Source organism: Eulemur rufifrons, chromosome 7 (genome assembly GCF_041146395.1).
Source record: "Eulemur rufifrons isolate Redbay chromosome 7, OSU_ERuf_1, whole genome shotgun sequence".
Lineage (NCBI taxonomy): Eukaryota > Metazoa > Chordata > Mammalia > Primates > Lemuridae > Eulemur > Eulemur rufifrons.
Window position 1 is genome coordinate 12,055,721 of NC_090989.1, and position 22,709 is coordinate 12,078,429.

The 22,709-nt window shown below is 33.0% G+C and overlaps 1 protein-coding gene across 6 annotated transcripts in view; it reads left to right on the top strand.

Annotated features, from left to right (window-relative positions):
* Positions 1 to 22,709, top strand: part of SYNJ1 (synaptojanin 1) — an 82,213-nt gene that overhangs the window by 29,348 nt on the left and 30,156 nt on the right. For 4 of the 6 annotated variants that reach the window (XM_069472336.1, XM_069472340.1, XM_069472341.1 and 1 more), the window contains 9 exons: positions 2,812 to 2,873; positions 4,150 to 4,246; positions 5,448 to 5,617; positions 6,633 to 6,714; positions 9,081 to 9,233; positions 11,692 to 11,848; positions 14,082 to 14,105; positions 16,626 to 16,817; positions 18,878 to 18,962. In XM_069472336.1, coding sequence (XP_069328437.1) covers positions 2,812 to 2,873; positions 4,150 to 4,246; positions 5,448 to 5,617; positions 6,633 to 6,714; positions 9,081 to 9,233; positions 11,692 to 11,848; positions 14,082 to 14,105; positions 16,626 to 16,817; positions 18,878 to 18,962 — 1,022 coding nt within the window. Of the gene's footprint in view, positions 1 to 2,811; positions 2,874 to 4,149; positions 4,247 to 5,447; positions 5,618 to 6,632; positions 6,715 to 9,080; positions 9,234 to 11,682; positions 11,849 to 14,081; positions 14,106 to 16,625; positions 16,818 to 18,877; positions 18,963 to 22,709 lie in introns of all 6 variants that reach the window. The other 2 variants (XM_069472339.1, XM_069472342.1) reach the window with 1 other exon arrangement.

Sequence of the window (22,709 nt, forward strand, 5' to 3'; positions counted from 1 at the left end):
TGCAAGTGACGGGGAGCAGCAGTAAATACAGATGAATCTTCGCTCATTCACCCACCACTCACCTCCTCCTGTGTGGTCCGGTTCCTAACAGGCCACAGACCGGTACCAGCCTGTATCCTCCATGATTCCACTGATGTTTTAAAATGAAAATATCTTAGAGGAATCATATGAAGTGATTTAAAATGCAGAGTCTTGGTTTCAACTACAGATCAGCTGAAGTTGATCTTTTCTTCTTTTGGAATGGGGCCAGGAATCTGCATTTTTAACTAAGTTCTCTACTCAGTTCTGTTGTGCAGGATCCTACTATAATAGCCTTGAAGCAGCCAGTCCTGAGAAGGCAAAGAGAGCCCTGTTATACTTAGCCCCCACATTCTCTAGGCATTGGATTTTCTCTTTCTTTTTATTCCCACTGCTATCATCCTCAGTTAAGGTTTTCATAATTTATTCTAGCCTGGAAGATACTCGCAGTTTTCTAAGTGATCTATCCCTCTAGGCCCTGCTTCCTGCTAGCTCTGACAGTTCTTTCCACTTTTGATATATTATGCTTGTCAGATCTACTAGGCACCCATGTCCTATGATCTGGCTTATCCAACTTCATGCTTTGCAATTTTCTAACAGGAATCCTCTACTTCCAAAATCAAGGTTTGTTATCCTTCAACAGCCACTCAGATCTCATTGAATGGATTCTAGTTACTCCTCCACGCTGATCTCTTCATTAAATACTTGAATTCTTCCAGTGTATATTATACTATACTAGGTGTAATAAGAGATTCAAAGATTATAACAGTGCTTCACAGAGAGCTTGCAATCTGGGGACTCAGGTCTTTTATGGAAATGGTAAATATCAACATGAATTTGAGGCATTATGAGAATTGTTGTAAGGTGCTACATAGGTAAGAATGATATTTTAAGTGCTGGAAACTCATTTTACTTACAATTTCCTTTCTCTGAAGTACTTTAGCGTTTAAAATTTATTGTATTACTCTGATATTATATTACTGTGTTATATCTTATATTAGTAAGTCTTAAAAAGTCATAAACATCATGAGATCTGTGCCTACACAATTGGTGTTTGGTTGAAGTTTCAGAAATATGTGAACATGAAGCAACAATATTGATGGAAAATGATGTTCCATACCACAAATTAAATGGTTTTTAAAAAATATCTTTGATGAAACTTTTTTTAATTGGGTGAAATTGTGGTTATTTAAAGCCTTAAAACTTTCTGAAGTGCTACTTTTATCAGAATTCACAACATCTCTGTTGTTATAGAATTTTTCCTTTAACATAGAGTAATAAACCTAGTCAAGTCTAACCAATAGATTGCTGTGAGCGCTATGATGTGGACCTACATGTATATGTGTATCAGGGAGCAGAGTGGTGGAAAACAACCATTTACAATACCTAAAAAACATGAGAACTTGTATTTTTTCACCTTATTGACAGTTTTGGTATTATGTAAGATAAATATTAATAAACAAAATGCTAAGTCTTGAACTTTTATAGAATTATAGGCAGTTAATCTGGGATTACTTTAAGAGAAAGTACCAATTTCTGCTGACCGTCTAAAATGCTTAATGTCCTGGGGCAAACATCTTTCAAATTTTAAAATTTCATGAAGACTATTAAATACTATAAAATGAAATTGAATATAGATGTGACATTAGGCTTAATCAATTTCTTATTAAAAAAATTAAAGAGAGAATTCATTGCTTATCAGTCATTAGATTGTCTGATTTAGGACAACAGGGGGAATGCTTAATGAGTGATAATACTGTACTGTTAATTCAGTTTTGGCATTGGATGAGCATATTAGAGCTTATTTTCTGGTTTTATTTGTCAAACTGAATGATTGGTTTGGCAACCCTTCTCCCACACCCCCTTTAAAGCACTTTGTTCATAGATTAGCAAGAATGAATTTTAGGCAACTTTGATTCCAAAGTCTCATAGAGAAATGTTTAAAGTCAAGTCAAGGAAATAATCTGGTCTCATCTATATATTTCTTTTTGGCATCTGTTAGATCTTTCTCAGTTCTTCCTCATTTCTCTGTCACTGTCCTATGTCAGAAAAGAAAAATTATAACAATACATAATAGGTAGATATTTTCCATTTTGTTTAATTTGCTTAGTCCAAAATTTCTCATTCTGCAAAATGTGCGGTTACTGTAGTTGTGTGACTACAGGATTGACTTGGAAAATCTGTTTTTCTAGGAAGGAATTATATTTTTAATTTGAGAGAACTTTTAGTGAGGGAGAGGTGAATGGAGTATTTAGCATAGCAGAGAATAAAACACATAAGACATTGTACTGGTAGTCAGCTTGGAAGAATAGGAATTTAGGTCAGAGACATAAAATCTTAACTGAATCTCTTTTGGGATTAGTTATGTTGACCTAAGAGGGAAAGTTATTTTACCTGTGTGTATTTCAGTTTTTTCATTGCCCAAATGGTAAAAATATCTGTTAACTTACATAGGGCATGTAGTTTGAGCTTAAAACAAGGTAATGCATATAAAAGCACTCTTAAAAATATCTTTCATCAATAAAAATTCCTGTTGGTTTACAAGTATTTCACAATGGTGTAACTTCTAATTCTTTTTTCTTTTTTTAGATGAGATTGCTTTTTTAAAAATAAAAGTGGGGGGAATCCCTTGGAACTTGTTTTTTTTTTTTTAAGACTGTCAAGAATGAAAATCAATTATTTGATTAATCACTTTGTGTTCAGCAAATGAATCTTTGCATACTGTAAGCAATGGTATTTCTTTTGTCTATATGTTGGTTTTCGGAATGATTAAATGTATTTTTCTTGTTTAAGGTGGGATCCCATCGTGTCCGTATGTCAAGGGGATTTGAAGCTAATGCACCTGCTTTTGATAGGTAAGACTGATTATTTTTACATAGTCCTGTAAGTTTTGATATGGCTAAGTAGTGACACTAGTTATGTTTACTGATTCATTCCAATTTTGGCTTGAAGTAAAATTCCTTCTCACTCCTAATTTAGTTGGAAGACTGTGATACCATTACTGTATTTTCTTCTGTCTTGGTGCTGGAAGTGTGGGTCTTGGTATCTTGCCCTTAAAACTTCCTCTATGGGTATGTCATCCAGTGGAGTAGCTGCTAACCACATGTAGCTACTAAGTACTTGAAATGTGACTAGTCCTAACTGAGATATGCTGTAAGTGCATAAAATGCACAGGAGATTTCAGAGAAGGTGCAAAAAAAAAAAAAAAAGAATGTAAGATATCGCATTAGTATGTTTATCCCTTAGTGTACATGGGGGATTGGTTCCAGGAAACACCTCCCCCATACCAAAATCATTGCATACTCAAGTCTCGCAGATGGCTCTGCAGAACCTGTGTATATGAAAAGTCAGCCTTCAAGTCAGCCCTTCATATTTGTGGATTTTGCATGCTGAGAATACTGTATTTTTGATCCTTGCTTGGTTGAAAAAAATTCACACGTAAGTGGACCTGCACAGTTCAAACCCACGTTGTTCAAGGGCCAGCTGTATCTGTTTTATATTGATTACATGTTGAAATGATATTTTAGATATGTTCAGTTAATTAAAAATACTTAATTTCATCTGTTTCTTTTTACTTTTTTAAATGTATCTTCTTGAAAGTTTAACATTATAGATATGGCTCATGTTACATTTCCTTTGCATGTCATTGCTCTACATAGCTTTTGGAGTGATTGGAAGCTGGAGAGAAAAAAGATTCATATTTGGGGCCTATTTTTATGAAAGCAGCTAGAGTTAGTAAGGAGGTCCCTCTGAATGCTCACGGAGTATGTTGTGTCCTCACACATCAGGTGCAGCCTTCGCCATCTGCCCTTACTGCTTTCCTAGCCAAGCTGAAGGCTCGTGTCTGTCTTGTCTGGTGCCAGCCTCACAGAGTGGGCAGGGAGCTGGAGGCCTCCACGGCTCCAGCATAGGTGGGAGTCCCAGCACCCATGAGTCAGAGAGGAAATTGCATTAATGATTTTTCATAAATTCAGAGTTTTGAGACCATGTACAGTAAATTTTTACCCAATTTTGCCAATTCTGTGAGTTTGAAATACTGCCATATAGATTCTGTTTGATAATGGATTCTTGTTTATTGAAAAAAAAATTAGGCTTATCATTTGACGTATGCTTATTTCCTTTCTTTAATAGGCATTTTAGAACACTTAAGAATTTATATGGTAAACAAATAATAGTAAATTTGCTTGGATCTAAGGAAGGTGAACATATGCTCAGTAAGGCTTTCCAGGTAAGTACATCATTTCTTCTTTTGTTCTGGCCATGGACACCTAGAATGGTATTAAAAAAATAAAATAATACAATAATCAAATTCTCCCAGCAAGTGAATTAATTCCTAGAAAAAGGTTGGGTACTTGTTGGAACCTTTAACTCTTTGGGGCGATTAGGAAACAGTTTAGGTTTAAGCTAATGTTGCTGATATTGAGATTATGGAAAGCTTTCAAGGCAATTGACATTATTTTCTAATCTGCTTATTTGTATTGTAAAGAAACAGAAAAATACCATCCCCACAAAAATGTTCATCTATCACTAGCAGAGAAATATCAGGCAGATTCCTTCTTCACCTGTTCATTGCCTTGCCTACTTCCTAGAAACCACAATCATTGTTTTAAACCTATGAAATTGTGAATAATGCATTTATAGAACATACAAGAGTATACCTTTTTGTATTGAGGGAAAACTTGAGAATTTCAAGTACAGAAGAACCCAAAGGAATGTCTGACTTCTAAAGGAAAAATATTTTAATGAGCACTTACTGAATCAATAATGGATTAATATAAAGTATGGTGTTATATAAGATTATAAATTTAAATTAAACCAAGTGGTTGGAAAACATTTTTCAAAGTTAAATTTCATAAATCCAAAAGTAACCTAATTATTTAGCTATTTTTCTAACCTTGTCAAATAAATATGTTAATAAACAGCTTACATTTTGGAGAGTAACCTTTTATGGTAATATTAAAAATATTTGTATATTTTTTAATGAAGGTATAAAAATGAATATTTCTATCTTTGATAGGCTTTGTCTTAAATAAGATACTTTATTTTGAGTTTAGGTATAGCAGTTATTAAATTTGTGTTATAAAATGCTGGTGATTAGAAATAATTTTTCATTTTCTAAGCCAGATGAGAATATTATTTAAGTGGGGGGATGGGGAAAAAAAGAATATTATTTAAGTTCCTTGTTGTTAATTGTATCACCTAATCTCTCAGGGATAGTACATGAGGTTGTAGGGAAAAGATGTCTTTAGGTATCAGCAAGTAATTTTCCATTTTACTGCCATTGTTGATGAAAGTTTTGTGGGATTAGTGAAATCTCAAAGGACCATGCTGAGGTTTTAATTTAAAATGTAAGGTTTCATTTGTAACGTTGTATTGATAAGATCTTATTTAGTTAACATTTAGATGAATATTTGCCTTTTAACTTTCAGAGTCATTTGAAAGCTTCTGAACATGCCACTGATATCCAGATGGTGAATTTTGACTATCATCAAATGGTTAAAGGAGGAAAGGCAGAAAAATTACATAGTGTTCTTAAACCTCAAGTCCAGAAGTTTCTAGATTATGGATTTTTTTATTTCAATGGAAGTGAAGTTCAAAGGTTTGACTGCTCTGCTTCTCTGTTTTTAAATTGGAACTTCGGTATAATTTTAAAATTACTCTTAATATTGAACTCTTAAATTTCCTTTTTAAGTTCAGGTTTATAATTAAATGAAGTATCTTTTTTATACTTGATTTTAGGCTTGTTTTTCTTTCAGCAAATAATAATAAGAGGTTACATGATTGAGCACATATCAAGGGGCAGGCAGTGTACTTAGTCTTTACATGTATTTACAGCAACTATAGGGAAAGGTTCTATTATGCCCATTTATATTTGAGGAAATTGAGGCAGGGGCTATAATCTGCTAGAGATCACTTAACTAGAAGTACTCGAGCTAGAATTTGTCTGGCACCATACCTCATACTGTTATCTATGAAACCATTTCATTTCTCTTTTAAGACTAATGTTTTACTATTTCTTGACCTCAGTGAAAACTATTAAGTACAAATAGAAGTAAAAGAAATTGCTTACTGTCTGCTTTAGTATAATTTAAATCTTTAGTTTTTGCATGTAAAATAGAGAAGAAAAATAAATATTGAAAGATTTAAGTGCAGAATATTGACTGAGGTAAACTTTAGTGAACAAAGCTCAAATTTTTAATTTTTTCACCTTGTATAATATTTTAGTATCAATGCCTTAAAAATCTTATAGGTTAGGCAGTAGAAATAACAGATCTTAGATTTTTCAAAATTCCTTCCATAAATATTTGATTATTGTGCAAAGTTAGCTCGTAACTACTTGCCTAATTAAAAATAAGTGTGTGATCTGTATGTGATGAAGAATATGTGGCGAAATGTTAACGGTTATAGAATCTGGATGGTGAATGTATGGATGTTCATAGTGTAATTCATCTTTTTTTGTATATTTGAAAATTTTGTATATTTGAAAATTTTAACAATAAGAAGTTGGAGGGGGAAAGTGGGCACTACATTTTAATCATTTCAATTATTCTTAGTTTGCTTTAGCTTTATTTTTGTTCTAAACTAGCAGTTTAACTTTATTGAGTTTGTTACAGATGCCAGAGTGGTACTGTTCGAACAAACTGCTTGGATTGTCTTGATAGAACAAATAGTGTGCAAGCATTTCTTGGCTTAGAGGTAAAAAATAAATTAAAATGTATGTGCCTTGTATCATATGCCCCTTTGAGTGCTTTTGTAATACTTATGTTTCTCATTAGTCACTTTTCAGAAAATATAAATGAAGTTACACTTCATTAAAGGCATTCTTTAGTTTTTTGGTTTTTTTTTTTTTTTTTTGCCAAATTCCCTTTTGATTTAAATGTTTCCTTTACCTGCCCTTCATATTCTCTTTCAGTAGCTGTCCACCTACTTTCTTCTGTTTTTCTGTAACTCTCCCTTTTTAAAACTACTATTTATTTACTACTAGTACAACAATTGCTGCTTTTGCTGTCTTTTGAAAAAAAATATGTATATATATTTGGTCTTCTATTCTGTGTTGTCTTTTAAAAGTCTGTCTTAGGATGGGGAGGGTCTGTTTTCACATGTGCAATTCTGTAGGATTATATTTTTGACAGTTTCTAACACAGTCCAGTTTGTCTGGTGTTTTCAAATGAGTAGCTACAAAAAAACAGGATCAGATGAAAATGCCATCGTTAGAATGAAAATGAATGAATTCAACTTCTCTGATAAGGTCTTTGTTTAAAAGGTTTTTTTCTTTACTACTTTTCCATCAAATTCAGTCTAATATAAAACATAGTCTCAACTATTTGACAAACTGTGCAGCAGTGCTGAGCTTTTCCGAGTTTTCCCTACTATGCACGTTAGGGTCATGAGGCTGTGGTGGATATGAACTTAGTTAGCATAGTTCTCAAATATTATAAGAAACAGGAATCGGAAGTAACATGTTCTTATTTTCTCTACTTAAGGATCTGAAATTTGGCCAGAATAATGGTTAATTAGTTACTTTGCAGCTGCAGTTCTTTCTGTCTCAAAAATGAAAATACAGTGTGTAAAATTCTCTGCTACAGAAATGTATTTTTGTGTAAATAAATGAATTTTACTGTTTGGAATTTTTTGAAATAATGTCATTTAGGTTTATCATAGTAATTTATTTAGAAACTATGACAGGAACAAGAAAGTGAAAGGAGGCATGTTGGTCATTTTAGATGGAGTTTATCACATGCCTCAAATTTGTTTCAAGTTCTGGTTTTAAGTGGCTGAATAAATTTGCATGGATTCTTAGAGTAAGCTTATTGAAATACTTGAACCTCTTTATTAAAAGTGTAATAGATGTTAGTTTTCAGGATCTGACTTAGCTGACTCTCCACTGTTGGTAGTTAGGTATGAATATACTTCCTAGTATCGCAATTGGTTGACTAGTTATAAAATTTACTACCAAGGTAGGCAAAGCCAAACTAATAGCAAAGTAAAATAGTTTTGCCCAATTCCTTGAAGGGAGAGAGTTTTAAATGGTAAAGGAGGGCCTGGGTCTCATTTTGTTTTATTCTCCATGCTAGCAAAGAACAGCTCTGGTGTAAGTCTCTACCTAATAAAATGAACCCAGTTTCGGGTTTTTTAAATATTATCTTAGTTTTTAATTCTTCTATAATTATGGATAATCACCATACTTACAGATAATGTAAAATAAAACATAAATGGAAAGGAGTTACGTAAAAATGCAAGGCATAGAATGTGACTAGATTCCAAATAAGAGAAACAGACTAGATTATACATTGCTTTAACTCTGCCACATTTCAAGGCTGTAATTCATACAGGATAAAGATTAATAACTTTTCTGAACACTTTTGTTATCTGTGATGAAGGAATTGTGGTAGCCCACAGGTCCTCGAATTCATGCTCTGTTTCCCATAGTTCTTCCTTATACATAGTACTGATACAGATATTATACATAAAAACTGTCATGACTTTATTCAAAGCTATACTTATTTATTTTGTGAAAATTGAAGAGCAGCTCTTCTTTTTTTTATAATCTCTTGACCTTAATTACTTAAACTTACAAAGCCAAATCTAAAAATTAAGTAAACTTAGTTACTCCCATATGTATTTAGGTAAACTAGGTAAATATTTTTCTCTATTCTACTTCATGCTGTTGATTATTTCTTTTAGGTGAGCAAGGTAAACTAGTCTGATTTATAGGGATATTTTAATAAGATTAATTTTATCATTTAACCAGAAAGAAGTTCTTATTAATGCAAGACAATATATTAAGTTACTTGTAGTTTTCTTTGATGTGGAATTTACTTTAAAAATTGAAATGGTGGGAAATATTAATAACACAGCCTAGTAAACCATTGCATTCAAAATCCAGTCCAAAACAGTCCTATGATGATGAATTTTTGGTTTGATTCTGGTAGTACTTAAAAGTCAGATCACAATTAATATATTAATGTGCTTTTAAAAGTTTCTCTTTTGCTGTTTTATTTATTTTCTTTTTTGTTTTTTTCCCCCCTCTTGGCATCTGCATGTATCTTTTGCTGTTTTAGATGCTAGCTAAACAGTTGGAAGCTCTTGGGTTAGCTGAAAAGCCTCAGTTGGTGACTCGCTTTCAAGAAGTTTTTCGATCAATGTGGTCTGTGAATGGTGATTCAATCAGTAAGATATATGCCGGGACTGGAGCTCTTGAAGGGAAAGCTAAGGTAGATCTAGATCTATCATAACATTACAAAAGATGTTCTTTTTCCTCTCTTAATAAAGTTTTTAAATGGTCTTTTTTAATTAATAGATTTTTTAATGATCTGTTTTAGAATTCTGTTTTATCGTGCTTTTGTGCCTTCTTTGATACTTCCTTCCTTGCACAGTGGATACAATGATTAAATGGAAGATAGATATTTTCCTAAGTTTGGAGAGTATATAGATATGACACATTTAGTGATTTAGTGATAATGCACTAAGACTATATGTATTGCTTATATTTTTTCATGATTTTCCCTTGTATATGTGTTTCACTTTTTATATTGTTTGTTTTGATTATAAATATGATGTTTTTTAACCATAGTCCTCCCAATAAAGGGTTTTGTCTTATTTGGCTTTATGTCCCCTGCACTTGACACAGTGCCTACTGTTTAATAGATGTGACAGATACTGGATGGACAAATAAATCAATTGACAATTTATGTGATACCTACTATGAACCCAACATTAGGGCATAATTTATTCTTTTACTTATCTTACCTTGAAAAGGAGGCTATTAAAATGTGCCAACTAAGTGTGAGATATGGCCGTAGTTACAATTAAAAAGTCTCATTACTTTTTAGTTGCTGATATTATCTACAGACTACTTTGTCCTCTAATATTTGACTATTGTTGAGGGATTTTGGAACCATACTTGAAATATTTTTTGTTATTTTATATACTTAAATATTGTTTAACTTTTTAAGTATCCTGGCCTCACTTGAATTTATTAACATTCTAAATCTCTAATTCCTCAAATTATTTCAGGAATAGAAACGAGAACATTTGCCATTTTTATAGTTCTCATTCAGCTTCAGCATAGCGGCCGAAATTCTTTAAAGACCATTTATTATCTCCAAGTCTTCTTTTATTTTTTATCTTTATTTTTATTGTTTTGAGACAGTGTCTCTCACTCTGTTGCCCAGGCTAGAGTACAGTGGCATCATCATAGCTCACTATAGCTTCAAACTCTTGGGCTCAAACGATCCTCCTGCCTCAGCCTCCCAAGTAGCTGGGGCTACAGGCACACACCACTGCACCTGGCTAAGTGTTCTGTTTTTTGTAGAGATGGAATCTTGCTGTGTTGCCCAGGTTGATCTTGAACTCCTGGCCTAAAGGAATTCTCCCACCTCAGCCTCCCCAAGTGCTAGGATTACAGGCTTGAGCCACCGTGCCTGGCCCCCAAGTTTTCTTTCTTTTAATTTCCAAATCTTCCTCCTCTCTGTATCTCTTAAAATGCCATGCCTCTGTCCAGAGATGTTAGCTGTACCTGCAAAGTTCCTTTTGTTCAGTTCATGGTCCTAATGTTTGAAAACCTGAAATTGTTAAACTTTCGTTTATTCCTTTTAAAGAGAGAACATAATTCTTGCTATTAAAATCTGGTTCTCTACAACTATTGCTTAAAATATTCTTTTATATTCTTCTACTTTTTTGTTTCTGCAGTGACTAAGACAATATATGTACAGAGGTTACATATATTTTCAGTGGTCTTTTATCTTTAACTTAACATAGATATGAAATTTTATATATTAAATATACTAGTCTGAATTGAACTAAAATCTAACATCTGAACTGCTCTTTCTTTTCCTTTCTCTGGGTTCCTTTTGATTAATTGCCTGATAATGTGAATGGTGAGTGTCTTTTCGAATAATGTCATTTGCCTATTTTATCAGATGGAAGGAAATAACATTTTAATGCCAAATGTAAATAGCTGATTAAATATAGTGACATTCATTTAGTGGCATTTAAGAAAATTGGCTCTGTATTCTGAAAAGAAGCCTCTAATTACTGTTATTCTTTTAAGGGATAAAAATTACATGTTACAAACTAAAATTTTCTAAAAGGAAAAAGTTGTTTTGGTTTTTTTTTTGACTGTCATCAAGATCTGTAAGATCAAAATAAATCTTTTTGGTAACTAACGTGCCTAAGTAAAATGTATGTTCATTAAAAGTCATAATGAACTCTAATTATAGGAATAAGTTTATTTTATGATTTATATTTACGTAGACAATAAAATGACTCAAAATATACAAACTGTAGTTTACATGTAATATTTTTTATGAACTGTAATCATGAATTTCTTTTTAGACTAGACCTTAATTCTTAGGTTCAGTTTTAATTTTAACTTACAGTTACCATGTAAGAAGAAATTTCCTTGTTTTAAATAAGTATACTTCAGTTTATTTCCTTTATAATAAACAATGCTAAGTATTTACTGCTCTAGTTATCATTACTGGATATAGTTGTGACATTGAGGAAACTGACATCTTGAGACAATTTTAATTGTGATGATTACATATTCAAGATAGACCCTTTTAATACTAAAATCATATAAAACTGATTAAAAGTTTCAAAATACCTACTGAGTAAGATCAACAATAGAATGAAAGTCCATGCTCCTTTTTCCCTCTGCAGGCTGGAAAGTTAAAAGATGGTGCTCGTTCTGTTACCAGAACAATTCAGAATAACTTCTTTGACAGCTCCAAGCAAGAAGCCATTGATGTTTTGCTACTGGGAAATACTCTAAATAGTGATTTAGCTGACAAAGCACGAGCTCTTTTAACTACTGGAAGCTTGCGTGGTATGTGTACTTGATATTTTATTTACTTTGTTATTTATAGTCCTAAAAGTCCAAGAGGTAAATATAACTTTATTTACATAAATAATTTTTAGATTGTAGTTGTAAAATAGTTTTGGAAGGAATTTCTAAAATGGTAATTTTTACAAATTGCATTCTTCAAAGAATGTTTGTCTCTTTTGAAATGTTTATACCATTAAGCCATAAACTGAGGCCCATGTTTTTTTCTATAAATTATGTTTGAGGGGGTAAATAATTTAAGTATTGCTAACTTTATACAAGGCAGGGTTTCATGGACTATTCAACTAGTACTTTTAAAAGTGCATTCAATAATCTAATAATGTGGAAAAATGATTTATTGAAAAAAACCAATGCCTATATTGGTTATTTTTCTAATCACTACCCCGAAAGTTTCTGTAACTTGGTCTTAACCTTTAATTGCTATTACATCAATAAGCATTAAATCATATTAATAATTTAAGGTAGCGTTTATTGTTGGACACTAACTGCCATTAACAATTTGAATATTTAACATAAATATATGGCTTTCAGTGTGAGCTTCTCATGTCGGTGAGGACATAAAAGTAGTATTATGGGAAAACTCAACATTCATTATAGAACTTAGTAGATTAGACTTTCTTTTTTTTTTCCTCCTAAATTTACTGAGGTATAATTGACAAAATAAATTAGACTTTTCAGCACTCTGAACACTTTTTTTTTTCCTGTTAGCCCCAAACCAAACCTTTTAGTGTTCCCTGTTGAAGTCAGAGAACATTTTTCCTGTTTCAAGTAATATACTCTTGGGTAATTACTTGGTCAAATAGGTTATGGATTCTTTCAGAATTCTGCGTAGTGCTCTGAAGGTAGTTAATTACAGCCAGATTCTCAGCGATTTATAAGTAGGCTGGGAAACTGAGACCTCCTAAAACCCTAAAAAAAAATCTTATCTTAGTTACTACTTTCAACTTCAGGCTTTCTTCCTGGATTCCAAAAGTAGAGACTTGATTGATTTGTGTTTTGTCACCTCTTTCCACCTGTGCCTACTTTGATGTGGAGGCATTAATAAGCAACAATCAAAAGTAAGTCGTTGAAGGAAAGAAGAGGAGAAGCAAAGGAACTAAGTAATTCCCAAGCTTGAGCATCAGTTTTTTAGTTTCCTGCACATTTTACTGTATGTAAAATATGCTTAAAAAAAGAGTACAGTCAGTTCTGCTATAATGCTTGTTCTGAGAATGGGAATTTCTTCCAACGCGGTTGATATATCAGGGAATGATTTGAGCAAAATGTCAACTTTGCATGAGCTTATGCTTTATTTTGCAGCAAGCAACAAGAGTTAAATGCAGACAACCACACCCAGCAGAACTGAGATGTGTAGAAATATATAAAACATACATGCACATATGCATACACATCAAAAAGCTTCCCGAACTCAGTTCACCATGTGTGTTATGAGTCATACCCATCCACATCTGTTGTTTCAACTTCCCATCTAATTTCAGATAATCCTTCTTCCATCTTTCACAGTCATTCACAAGCTGCACCCTGTCTGATGCCCATTTCTACAAGCCAACTTCATATTGTTTTCAAGATGGAGTTATATAGTATTCATGCATTTCATAACCATTTAACCTGCATAATGCTGTGCTGTTTTTATTAGGTTCCTATCTTTTTTGGTGTGTCACTGTTGAAGTTTTTGAGTATAGTCCTCCCACCCCATTTTCCCCATAAGCCTTGTGGCTATGGGAATTTGCACAATTTTGCTTAGCATTGTGATGTTTTTTGAATGTATTTGTCTTGTTATAGCTGAACTGATTGTACTTATCAACTGGTGAATCCCAGAAAGAATACTAAAAGGTATATATTAGGGCAGTATCTTCCATATCTGGCATCCTCCAGCCTCTTAGGTTTTCATATTAATATTCTCATTCACACATTCACATGAGCACGTGTACACACTTGCACATACACACAGGAGCAGCCAGAAGAGCAGGTCTAGGATCTCTAATGGTGAAACAGTGGACATCACTGCGTCATTGTAGGATTTTCCTTAGCTGCAGAGTGTTTGTATCATTTATTTGTAACCTTTGGTGTTCTGTAGCCAACAGAAAAAATAGTCATCAAATTGGCTTAAAAGAGAAAACGGAGGCCATCTCAGAATGTTTTTTCACACTTAGATTTCAACTGTAACCTGTTGTTTTACTAATGATTCTTTGTTTTCTTCTTGATGCATCCATAGTTTCTGAGCAGACATTACAGTCAGGTACAGTATAGAAAATCAATCTATAAATAAAAGAAACTTTTTCTTTATTTTTTAAAGTTGATATTGTAAACAAACAAAACCATATAAGTGGAAATTTTCTCATTTTTCCCTCAAATTTTAACAGGATAGGTTGATATCTTGCTTTAATCTGAGAAAGAAATTTTAATCTTGAAAATAAAATACTTCATTCAAAAGAAAATATGAAATGTTCTTTGTCTTCTGGTAGCAAATGCTTAATTCCAATTAAAGATAATTTAGCTTGTTTTAATTTCACTTTTGTATTTCACTGAATAGACATTACTAGTGTTATGCCTTACTCTTAACAGGCTAATGGAAAAAACCCAGATGTGACTATTTTGGATTAATTTCAGAGTACCATCTGTGACATTTATGACTACTCAACAGTGTTTCTCACACATAGTATTTAAGAAGGCATTGTCTCATTGGCTTGTATTGTGGATGAAACATTTTCTTTAACTGTAGACTGGTACTAAAATATGATCTGAAATCTTTTAATTTTAAAAAGCACCAAGATTGCCAACAAAGAAGAGTTAAGTGTATAAGACCTAAAGGTCATTATTTTTCTTGCCTATTTATTCATAGGAATCTTGTGTCTTCATTCTCTGGGCAAGATTTATGATCTTGTTTTTTCGTTTCCCATGGCAAAAGGAACAAAAGCTTAACTTTTGCCAGCATTTAGCTGAAAATGACATCTTTTCTTTCCCTTATTCAAGGTTTGGTATCACTTAAGATCTGAATGTTTTGAGAAGCTGTTGGTTATTTTCTGAGAAGGGTGGAGGAAGGGAGCACCTGGTTATATTTTTGAGTTATGTAATGAACCACCATTTTCTAAAATGATAATGGCATTTAGGGATGGACTTCTGTTGTTTTAGCATAGACTCATTATTTAAGCACATTAAGGTGCCAACCAGTTATGAATAACTAAGAATAATTTTTACCTTTACCTTTTTATTACATTTAAAAACCGACTTTATTAGTTCATACAATGTGGCAACATGTTTTTTTTCCGGCAGTTCATTATTTGTTTTGCAGAATATTTTAAGCCTTGTAATCATTATAGAACTTGGATTTTGATATAGAATGGATTTTAGAAGCTGTTTTCACAGTGGTAACAATGGCAATGAAAAATAAAGACCATTGAGAGAATGATTTTTACCTAGATATAGTGAGCATTCAACTAACCATACCAAAAGGCTAAAAGAAATATTCTGTTTTTATTACCACCCAGACACCTCTATATAAGCAATCAGATCAAATAGCAACAACCAGGGCAACATAGTGAGACCTCATCTCTGTAAGAAATTTAAAAATTAGCTGGACGTGGTGGTAGATCCCCATCATCCCGACTACTTGGGAGACTGAGGCAAGAGGATCACTTGAGCCCAGGAGTTTGAGGTTGCTGTGAGCTATGATGATGTCACTGTGTTCCAGCCTGGGTGACAGAGTAAGACCCTGTCTATAAAAAAACAAAAAATTCAAATAGTAGAAGAGTAGGAAGTCTGCATATCTGTTCCTGGGAACAATGGGGATAAGCTTATCATCTAAATCAGTAGTTCTTTCAGGGAGTCCACAGGTCAAAATTATTTTTATAATAATATGTTATTTGCCTTTTCACTCTCATTTCCTCACAAGACTGCTATATCTTGGTATCACAAAATAATAATATCATAATAAAATAAGATCATGTGGTAAAAGATGAAAATAGTTTTGATTTCTTTTCCCTTTTACCAGTTAAATTTACACAGTGTAAATTCTGTGTTTTTAGTTTGAGGTCCTATTAAGGTTTTGTCTACTTTAAATGCTGAGAATTTAACTTAACCAAAATGGAATGTGGTTTAGAAGGGGAGATGATAGGTGGGAGATAAAAATTATGCAAGAGAGAGATTGTTTAGGGCCTTGTTGACCATGGTTGAGGACTTTGCCTTCCACTCTGAGCGAGATGGGAAGCATTTAATAGTGCTGTCATTTTCAGACACCTCATTATCTTCCGTAATTTGTATTTTTGTCAGGGAGGCATTATTCATCAAGCTGCCTACCAGTAGCTAGAATCTTAAATGTAAATGTTCTTAAATGTTTTTGTTTGGGAAGAAGTAAAATTTATATTTTTACCAGCCTCTTAATGAGAGTTGTATGAAAGTTAATTGCTATATCTAAAACTGTATAGTTACTAGGGTTTTGTACATTATGAAATAATGTGCCATTTCATTGCAACACAATTGTTTGTTTTGCATGTTTTATGTTGCTGTACTAGTTTTGTAATAGATTTTTTACTTTGGCTATTGTGTTTAATGTTGTCGATTTTTTTATTTCTTTAGATGTGTTGGTTAATTGCCTCATGCCAGGCTTTGTGTTCAGAGCTGATCTTTTTTGTGCCTTTGCATGTAACCTGTGCTTGTGATGATAATTGTACTTTTCAGACATCATGTCTCACTTATGCAAATCAGTTTTTATAAATGGTTTAATGCCGCTAAAAATCTGTTTTGTCTTGTTTTTGATTAGCATCTTCTAAAGTACTAAAGAGCATGTGTGAGAATTTCTACAAGTATTCAAAGCCCAAGAAAATTCGCGTATGTGTCGGGACCTGGAATGTGAATGGTGGGAAGCAGTTTCGCAGCATAGCTTTTAAGAATCAGACGCTCACTGACTGGCTTCTTGATGCACCCAAGTTAGCTGGCATCCAGGAGTTTCAAGGTTGGCTTTTTATGATATGGATTTAATTAATAAATCCTGACAGTGATTAATTGATCTAGAAAACAAATATAGCACTTCACAATATGGATTGATTTGTGAAAGAAACTTGGAGTTATAAATTTGAAGGCCAGCATGTTTATAGATCAGATCTTTACCTCTTTTTAAATTTCTAGACCTTTATTTTTTAGTTCATAAAAAAACATAATGGTAAAGTAAAAACTCCTTTTCTTTGATAGTTGATTGTCAGGAAATAGGGTCCATACAAAAATAGGTATCTTTGAAGGCGACCACACATATAAGAAAAACTAGTTCTGTTTTTATTTTAAACTGACATAAACCAAGATTATTTTGTAAATTGATAATTTGACTTTCATGTCCCATTTTTAAATTCTAGTCCTCTATTTAGTTACTAACATGAGAAATATCAGAGTGGGTCATGAACAATCTTACAAAACTCATTGTTATATTTGTTGGTACTTTATAACTTAACAGTACTTGTTTGTCCCTGTAAAAACTTTGTCGTCATTCAGTTTGGGTACTTTGCACCAAGCTCTTAATAACCAGAACCAAACATTAAGCAGAGGATACTTTCATTAAGGTTTTGATCTGAATCATGAATTTAATTTTTCTTTTTTTAAAAATCAACTTTTAAATAGCTGGGCATGGTGGCGCATGCCTGTAGTCCCAGCTACTCGGGAGGCTGAGGCAGAAGGATTGCTTGAGCCCAGGAGTTTGAGGTTGCTGTGAGCTAGGCTGACGCCATGGCACTCACTCTAGCCTGGGCAACAAAGCGAGACTCTGTCTCAAAAAAAAAAAAAAAATCAACTTTTATTCCTTCTAAAAATAGTATATAATTACCAAGTATTATATATGAAGCTAATGTGTATGGGAAATAGTGTGAGATACAAAGTTTTCTTTTTTAGTTATTTTTAATCAGTCACATCTTAAACCCTGGGATTTTCCCCAAACTTATTAAAATGCCCTCTTTCACTTACATCGAACCAAACTTGAAGTTATAATAATAATAAAATAACAGCTTAACATTAATTTACATATATGCATTTAATCCTTAGAGCAGACCTATACATAGACAATATTATTCCAATTTTATAGATGACACTGAAACACAAAAAGGGAAGTAACCTGCCTGTGGTCATGTAATGGCGGCAAAGCCAGGATTGGAATTCGGGCAGTTTGGCTCCAGAGTCTGCGTGCCATGCTGCATTTTATGTGTGAACTTGGGCAAGTTGCTTAGGTTCTCTAAAGCTCCTGTCTTTAAGTAAAAGGCAAAAACAATCTTATACGTTGTTTGTGTGGTAATTAAATGAGATGATATATGTATTAGCCTTGCACATACTAGCAATATTTTTTATTTATTAGTATTATGGTATTTATAGGCTCTTTCTAGCTGTTTGTCCTCATTTCTAGAGATACTTAGGGTGTTCAAAGTACCCCTGGGCTGCTTATCACAAGCAGCTTCTGTTCTCTTTTAGTCCTTGTCAATTAGGAGGTAGCTATTAATATTAGCTGGGACAGAGTGATATGCCTTAACTCCTGGATCTCTTCTAGTTTTCCTGGGTTTCTTCCACCCGGGAAATAGCAAAAAGATCAAGCTCATTCATGGTTTTTGAATTTCAATGTGAAAAATTCCTCCCCACTGTTATCTCTAATTTGAGATAGTTTCTCAGCCACTTTATTCTTTGTGCCTTTTCTGAACAATTTCTTTACCTTTACAATTCTGATTCACTTTAGCCTTTGAGAAGTGGCTTGTTTCTCTGCTGTCCATGGTAAAAACTTTAGCAAGAGTTCTTTCAAAATGATTTCTGAAAGGACTTAAGGATCTTCAGGAATAACAATCTTATAGAAACAAACTTAGGACACCTGAATAGAAAGTAAATCTAAGGTAATTTTATCCCACTCATGAGTTTTTGCCTTTAATATGAGTTTTGTTAAACTCAAAACACAAAAGTAGACTTTTATGAGATCTGGTATTGTGTTGGGTGGGGTTCCCATTTGACTAAGGCTATATTTAAAAGTATTTCTTGGATGCTTAATTGTAGATAAAAGAAGTAAGCCAACTGATATATTTGCAATTGGTTTTGAAGAAATGGTAGAGTTGAATGCTGGAAACATTGTGAATGCAAGGTAAGCTAGCCAGGTAACACACCAAAAAGTTTGTCAGTTGAGGGACACAGAGAACAGATAACTAAGTAGTTGTTCCAAGGACAGATTGAGATAATATATAGAAAGGTGCTTTTTAAATTGTAAAAGAGCAGTTCTCAAGCTTTCTGGTCTGAGGATCTCTCTGTATACTTAAAAATATTGAGAATGTTAAAGAACTTTTATTGATGTTTTTTATATCTCTTGATATTATATTAGAATATCATTCATTCATTTAAAATTAACAATAATAAACCTATGACATGTTAATATAAATGACATATTTTTTTGAAAAATAACTTTTCCAAAACAAAAAATTTACTGAGAAGAGTGGCATTGTTTTGTAGTTTTGCAAATCTTTTTAATGTCTGGTTTAAGACAGCTGGATTTTTGCATCTCCTCCTGCATCAATCTATTGTAGTATATTGTTTTGGTTAAAGTATATGAAGAAAAATCACATAATTATGTAGTTTGAAAGGGAATATTTTAATAGCCTTTCCAGGCAATTTTTTCTATGATACTACACCAAAACTCATGGTTTTGGTAAAATAGTAAGTGGTAGTTCTTAAAGGTTAGTTGCAAAATGGAATGTGAAACCATATAAATGAATTTTTTGTGCTCTGTTATACTAAAACTCATTGGTCTTTTACGCTTCCATGATTTTGTAACATTGTGTATTGGTCATTTGGAAAATATTAGTTTACTCAGTTATGTAGATCTTCCAAATTTTGAGACAATTATATAATATCAAAGCATTGAAATGGTTAATATCACTGGTCATCTCATCAGAAAATACTTTAATTATTGGGAAGCTGTGGAAATCATGGTAACAGATACAAGTTTTCCTAAATACTTATTTTAGCTTGAAAACTTAAGTTTTATCATTGGAAACAAATACTCTAGGTTGTTTTTCTTGAAGAGACAAGCTTGGTTGAAAAAATGTCTGCCAAATAACCTATATCTCAGTAAGTATAGTCTCTCATTAGTTCTTTTTTTTAGGGGGGTGGTTCCCATCATTTGGGCAGATATCGTTAGTTTTTTAAAGAAAAAATTGTATTCCATGAAAAAAGTGGCCGTTTAACTCACAACCGAAAGTATTAAGTGCTTTTCCTTGAGATAAACATACTTCAGTATGCAACAGAAGTGCTTTCTGTGTATTTTCTATTTATCCCACAGAATATTAAAAAGATGTGACTCAGGGGTTGGGCTTTGATAAAATTAGTAATGTTTACTCCTTCATCAGGGATATACTTAAGTGGAATGGTATTTTTTACTGCAGATACATGGGTGTGAGATTATAATGATGACCGGTAACAGCTTGGTGCCTGGTCAGTGAAAGCATTATGACTTTTATCCATTGTAGCTTTTGCACTATCAATGCAAATGTCAGTTAACACAGTGAAAAAGGCAAACAATGTCTTAGTAGTGTCAGTAAAAGAGTTGTGACACCGTGGGTTTTGGGGACCCCCCAAGACGTCCCCAAACCACACTTAGAGAACACCTTATTATAAATATAAACTGTATGAGTGAAACTTAAAGCTTAAGTGTTTTAACAAAGTATGCTTGCTTTTAAATTTGAGCAGTGGCCCATCTTTTGTGACATTTTTAAAGATTTTTCAGAAGAAAATTATTGCTGAAATAGTACTATATAATCATCAGTCTTACAAATTGATGACAATTATTTTATTAGCCAAAATGAATAAAATTAACAGTTGAAATCAGGGAAGCTGAAAGGAAATCTGACTTCACTTATTTTGCTGTTTACCTTTCCTGAAAATATATATTCAAGTCTTAAAATAGAACATACTCTTAGGTTTCCTAGTACCAAACAAATTGATCAGTTGTTTTTCTAAATAGAGTTTAATAAAATTTTTCTTTAATAAAGTGGTGAATATTCATTTATCTATTTAGCCAGTATCTACTGAGTACCACTCTAAATGCTAAAGATAGCTCAGTGACTAAAACAGAACAAGATCCCTGCCTTCATCGACTTTGTATTCTGATGGGAAGAGAAAGATGATGAACAATAATTACAATGAGTAAATTATAGAGGATGTTAGAAAAGTGCAATGGAAAACAAATAGAGGAAAAGGGGATAGGGTCTGTGGAGGTAGAGAGGTATTAACCGTTTAAATGGAATGTTCAGGGTAGGGTTCATTGAATAGATAACTTAAGGAGTGACCTGAAGAAAATGACGAAGGCGTCATTTTCCTTTCAGAATCCAGGTCACATTGGTGGGATTATGGTAGGTACTAAATCCATGTTTGGACGAGGTATGGCATCGTGTTAGATTAGTTAGGTAAATGTGAGGGCATATTCTGGTTTCCCACTAATCATTTGTGTGATCTGGAACAATGACAAAAACTTTGTTTTGCTCTCCATCGGAGGTTCTTAGGCACAAACTTACTACTCTGAAAATTTATAGATAAAGAGAAATAAACATCCTGCCTTTCTTATATGAACTGTATTTTAGAGTAATTGAATAGCTGATAAAGGTTTCTTTCTAGGATTCCAACTTATTATAGTTGCCTGTGGAATGCTGAAATTACGAAAATCAATGTTTTGCAACCCCTAATCAAATAGTGCATCTGAGCAATGATCATCAGTAGATGCAAAGTCCTTACAAGAAGGGGTCATAGGGAACCTTATAAGGAGTCCTTTAGATACACCATCTGAACAGCTGACTGGGTGTAACACTGCAGAGATGATGGGCCTCTTGCTGTGATGCAGTAGGAAGTGTAGCACCACCCACATGGCTATTTTTGCCTAAATAAATAAATAAAATTGAATGTGTTTCTTAAACTTCTACATCAACCAGTTTAAAGGAAATATGAGTGATAGAGGAACAAGTTAAGATACCATGAGGACACATCAGCCAGATCCAGACTGTTCAGTATTTTAAAGGCAAATGGCCCAGTTTATTTAAAAAAAAAAAAAAAAAAAGGCATTAAAAACTGGAGAAAGGGGGATTAGGACAGTTGTAAGACCATTAAATATTAAGAGAGATTCAAGAGACATGGCATATGGGCCTTGTTTGGACCATGTTTTGAAGAAACAAACCAACTACAAGAAGACATTTTTTAGATAATTGGGGAAATTTAAGTATGAGCTGAGTATTAGATGATATTAAGGAATTGTTAATATTTAACTGTGATAACAGCATTGTGATTCTATAAAAAATAAAAATGTCCCATTGCATTAGAAATGCATATGAAGTATTTATGGGTGAAATGGCATGTTTCTCAGGTTTGGTCTGAAATACTCTAGGGAACCAAAAAAAAAAAAAAAAGTCGAAAAGGGATGAAAGAAAGAAGATTAGCAAAATAATGATAATTTTGAAGCTGGATAATGGGCATATGGTTATCTATTTAACAATTATCTCTTTTTTGTGGCTGTTTAAAATTTCCCACAGTTTTTAAAAAATACATTAATCATAATTCAGAAAAATGAGAAAAATGGGGGGACGTGTATCTGGAAGCACATAGTCCTTCGTATCTGTAGATTTCACATCTGTGGATTCAACTAACCACTGATTGAAAATACTAAAAAAATTGTGTCTATATTGAACATGTATAGACTTTTTTATTGTCATTCTCTAACACAGTATAATGGCTATTTAAATAGCATTTACACTGTGTTAGATATTATAAGTAATCAAGAGATGATTTAAAGTATGCAGAAGGACGTGTGTGGGTTATGCAAATACTGTACCATTTGCATATGTAAGTAACT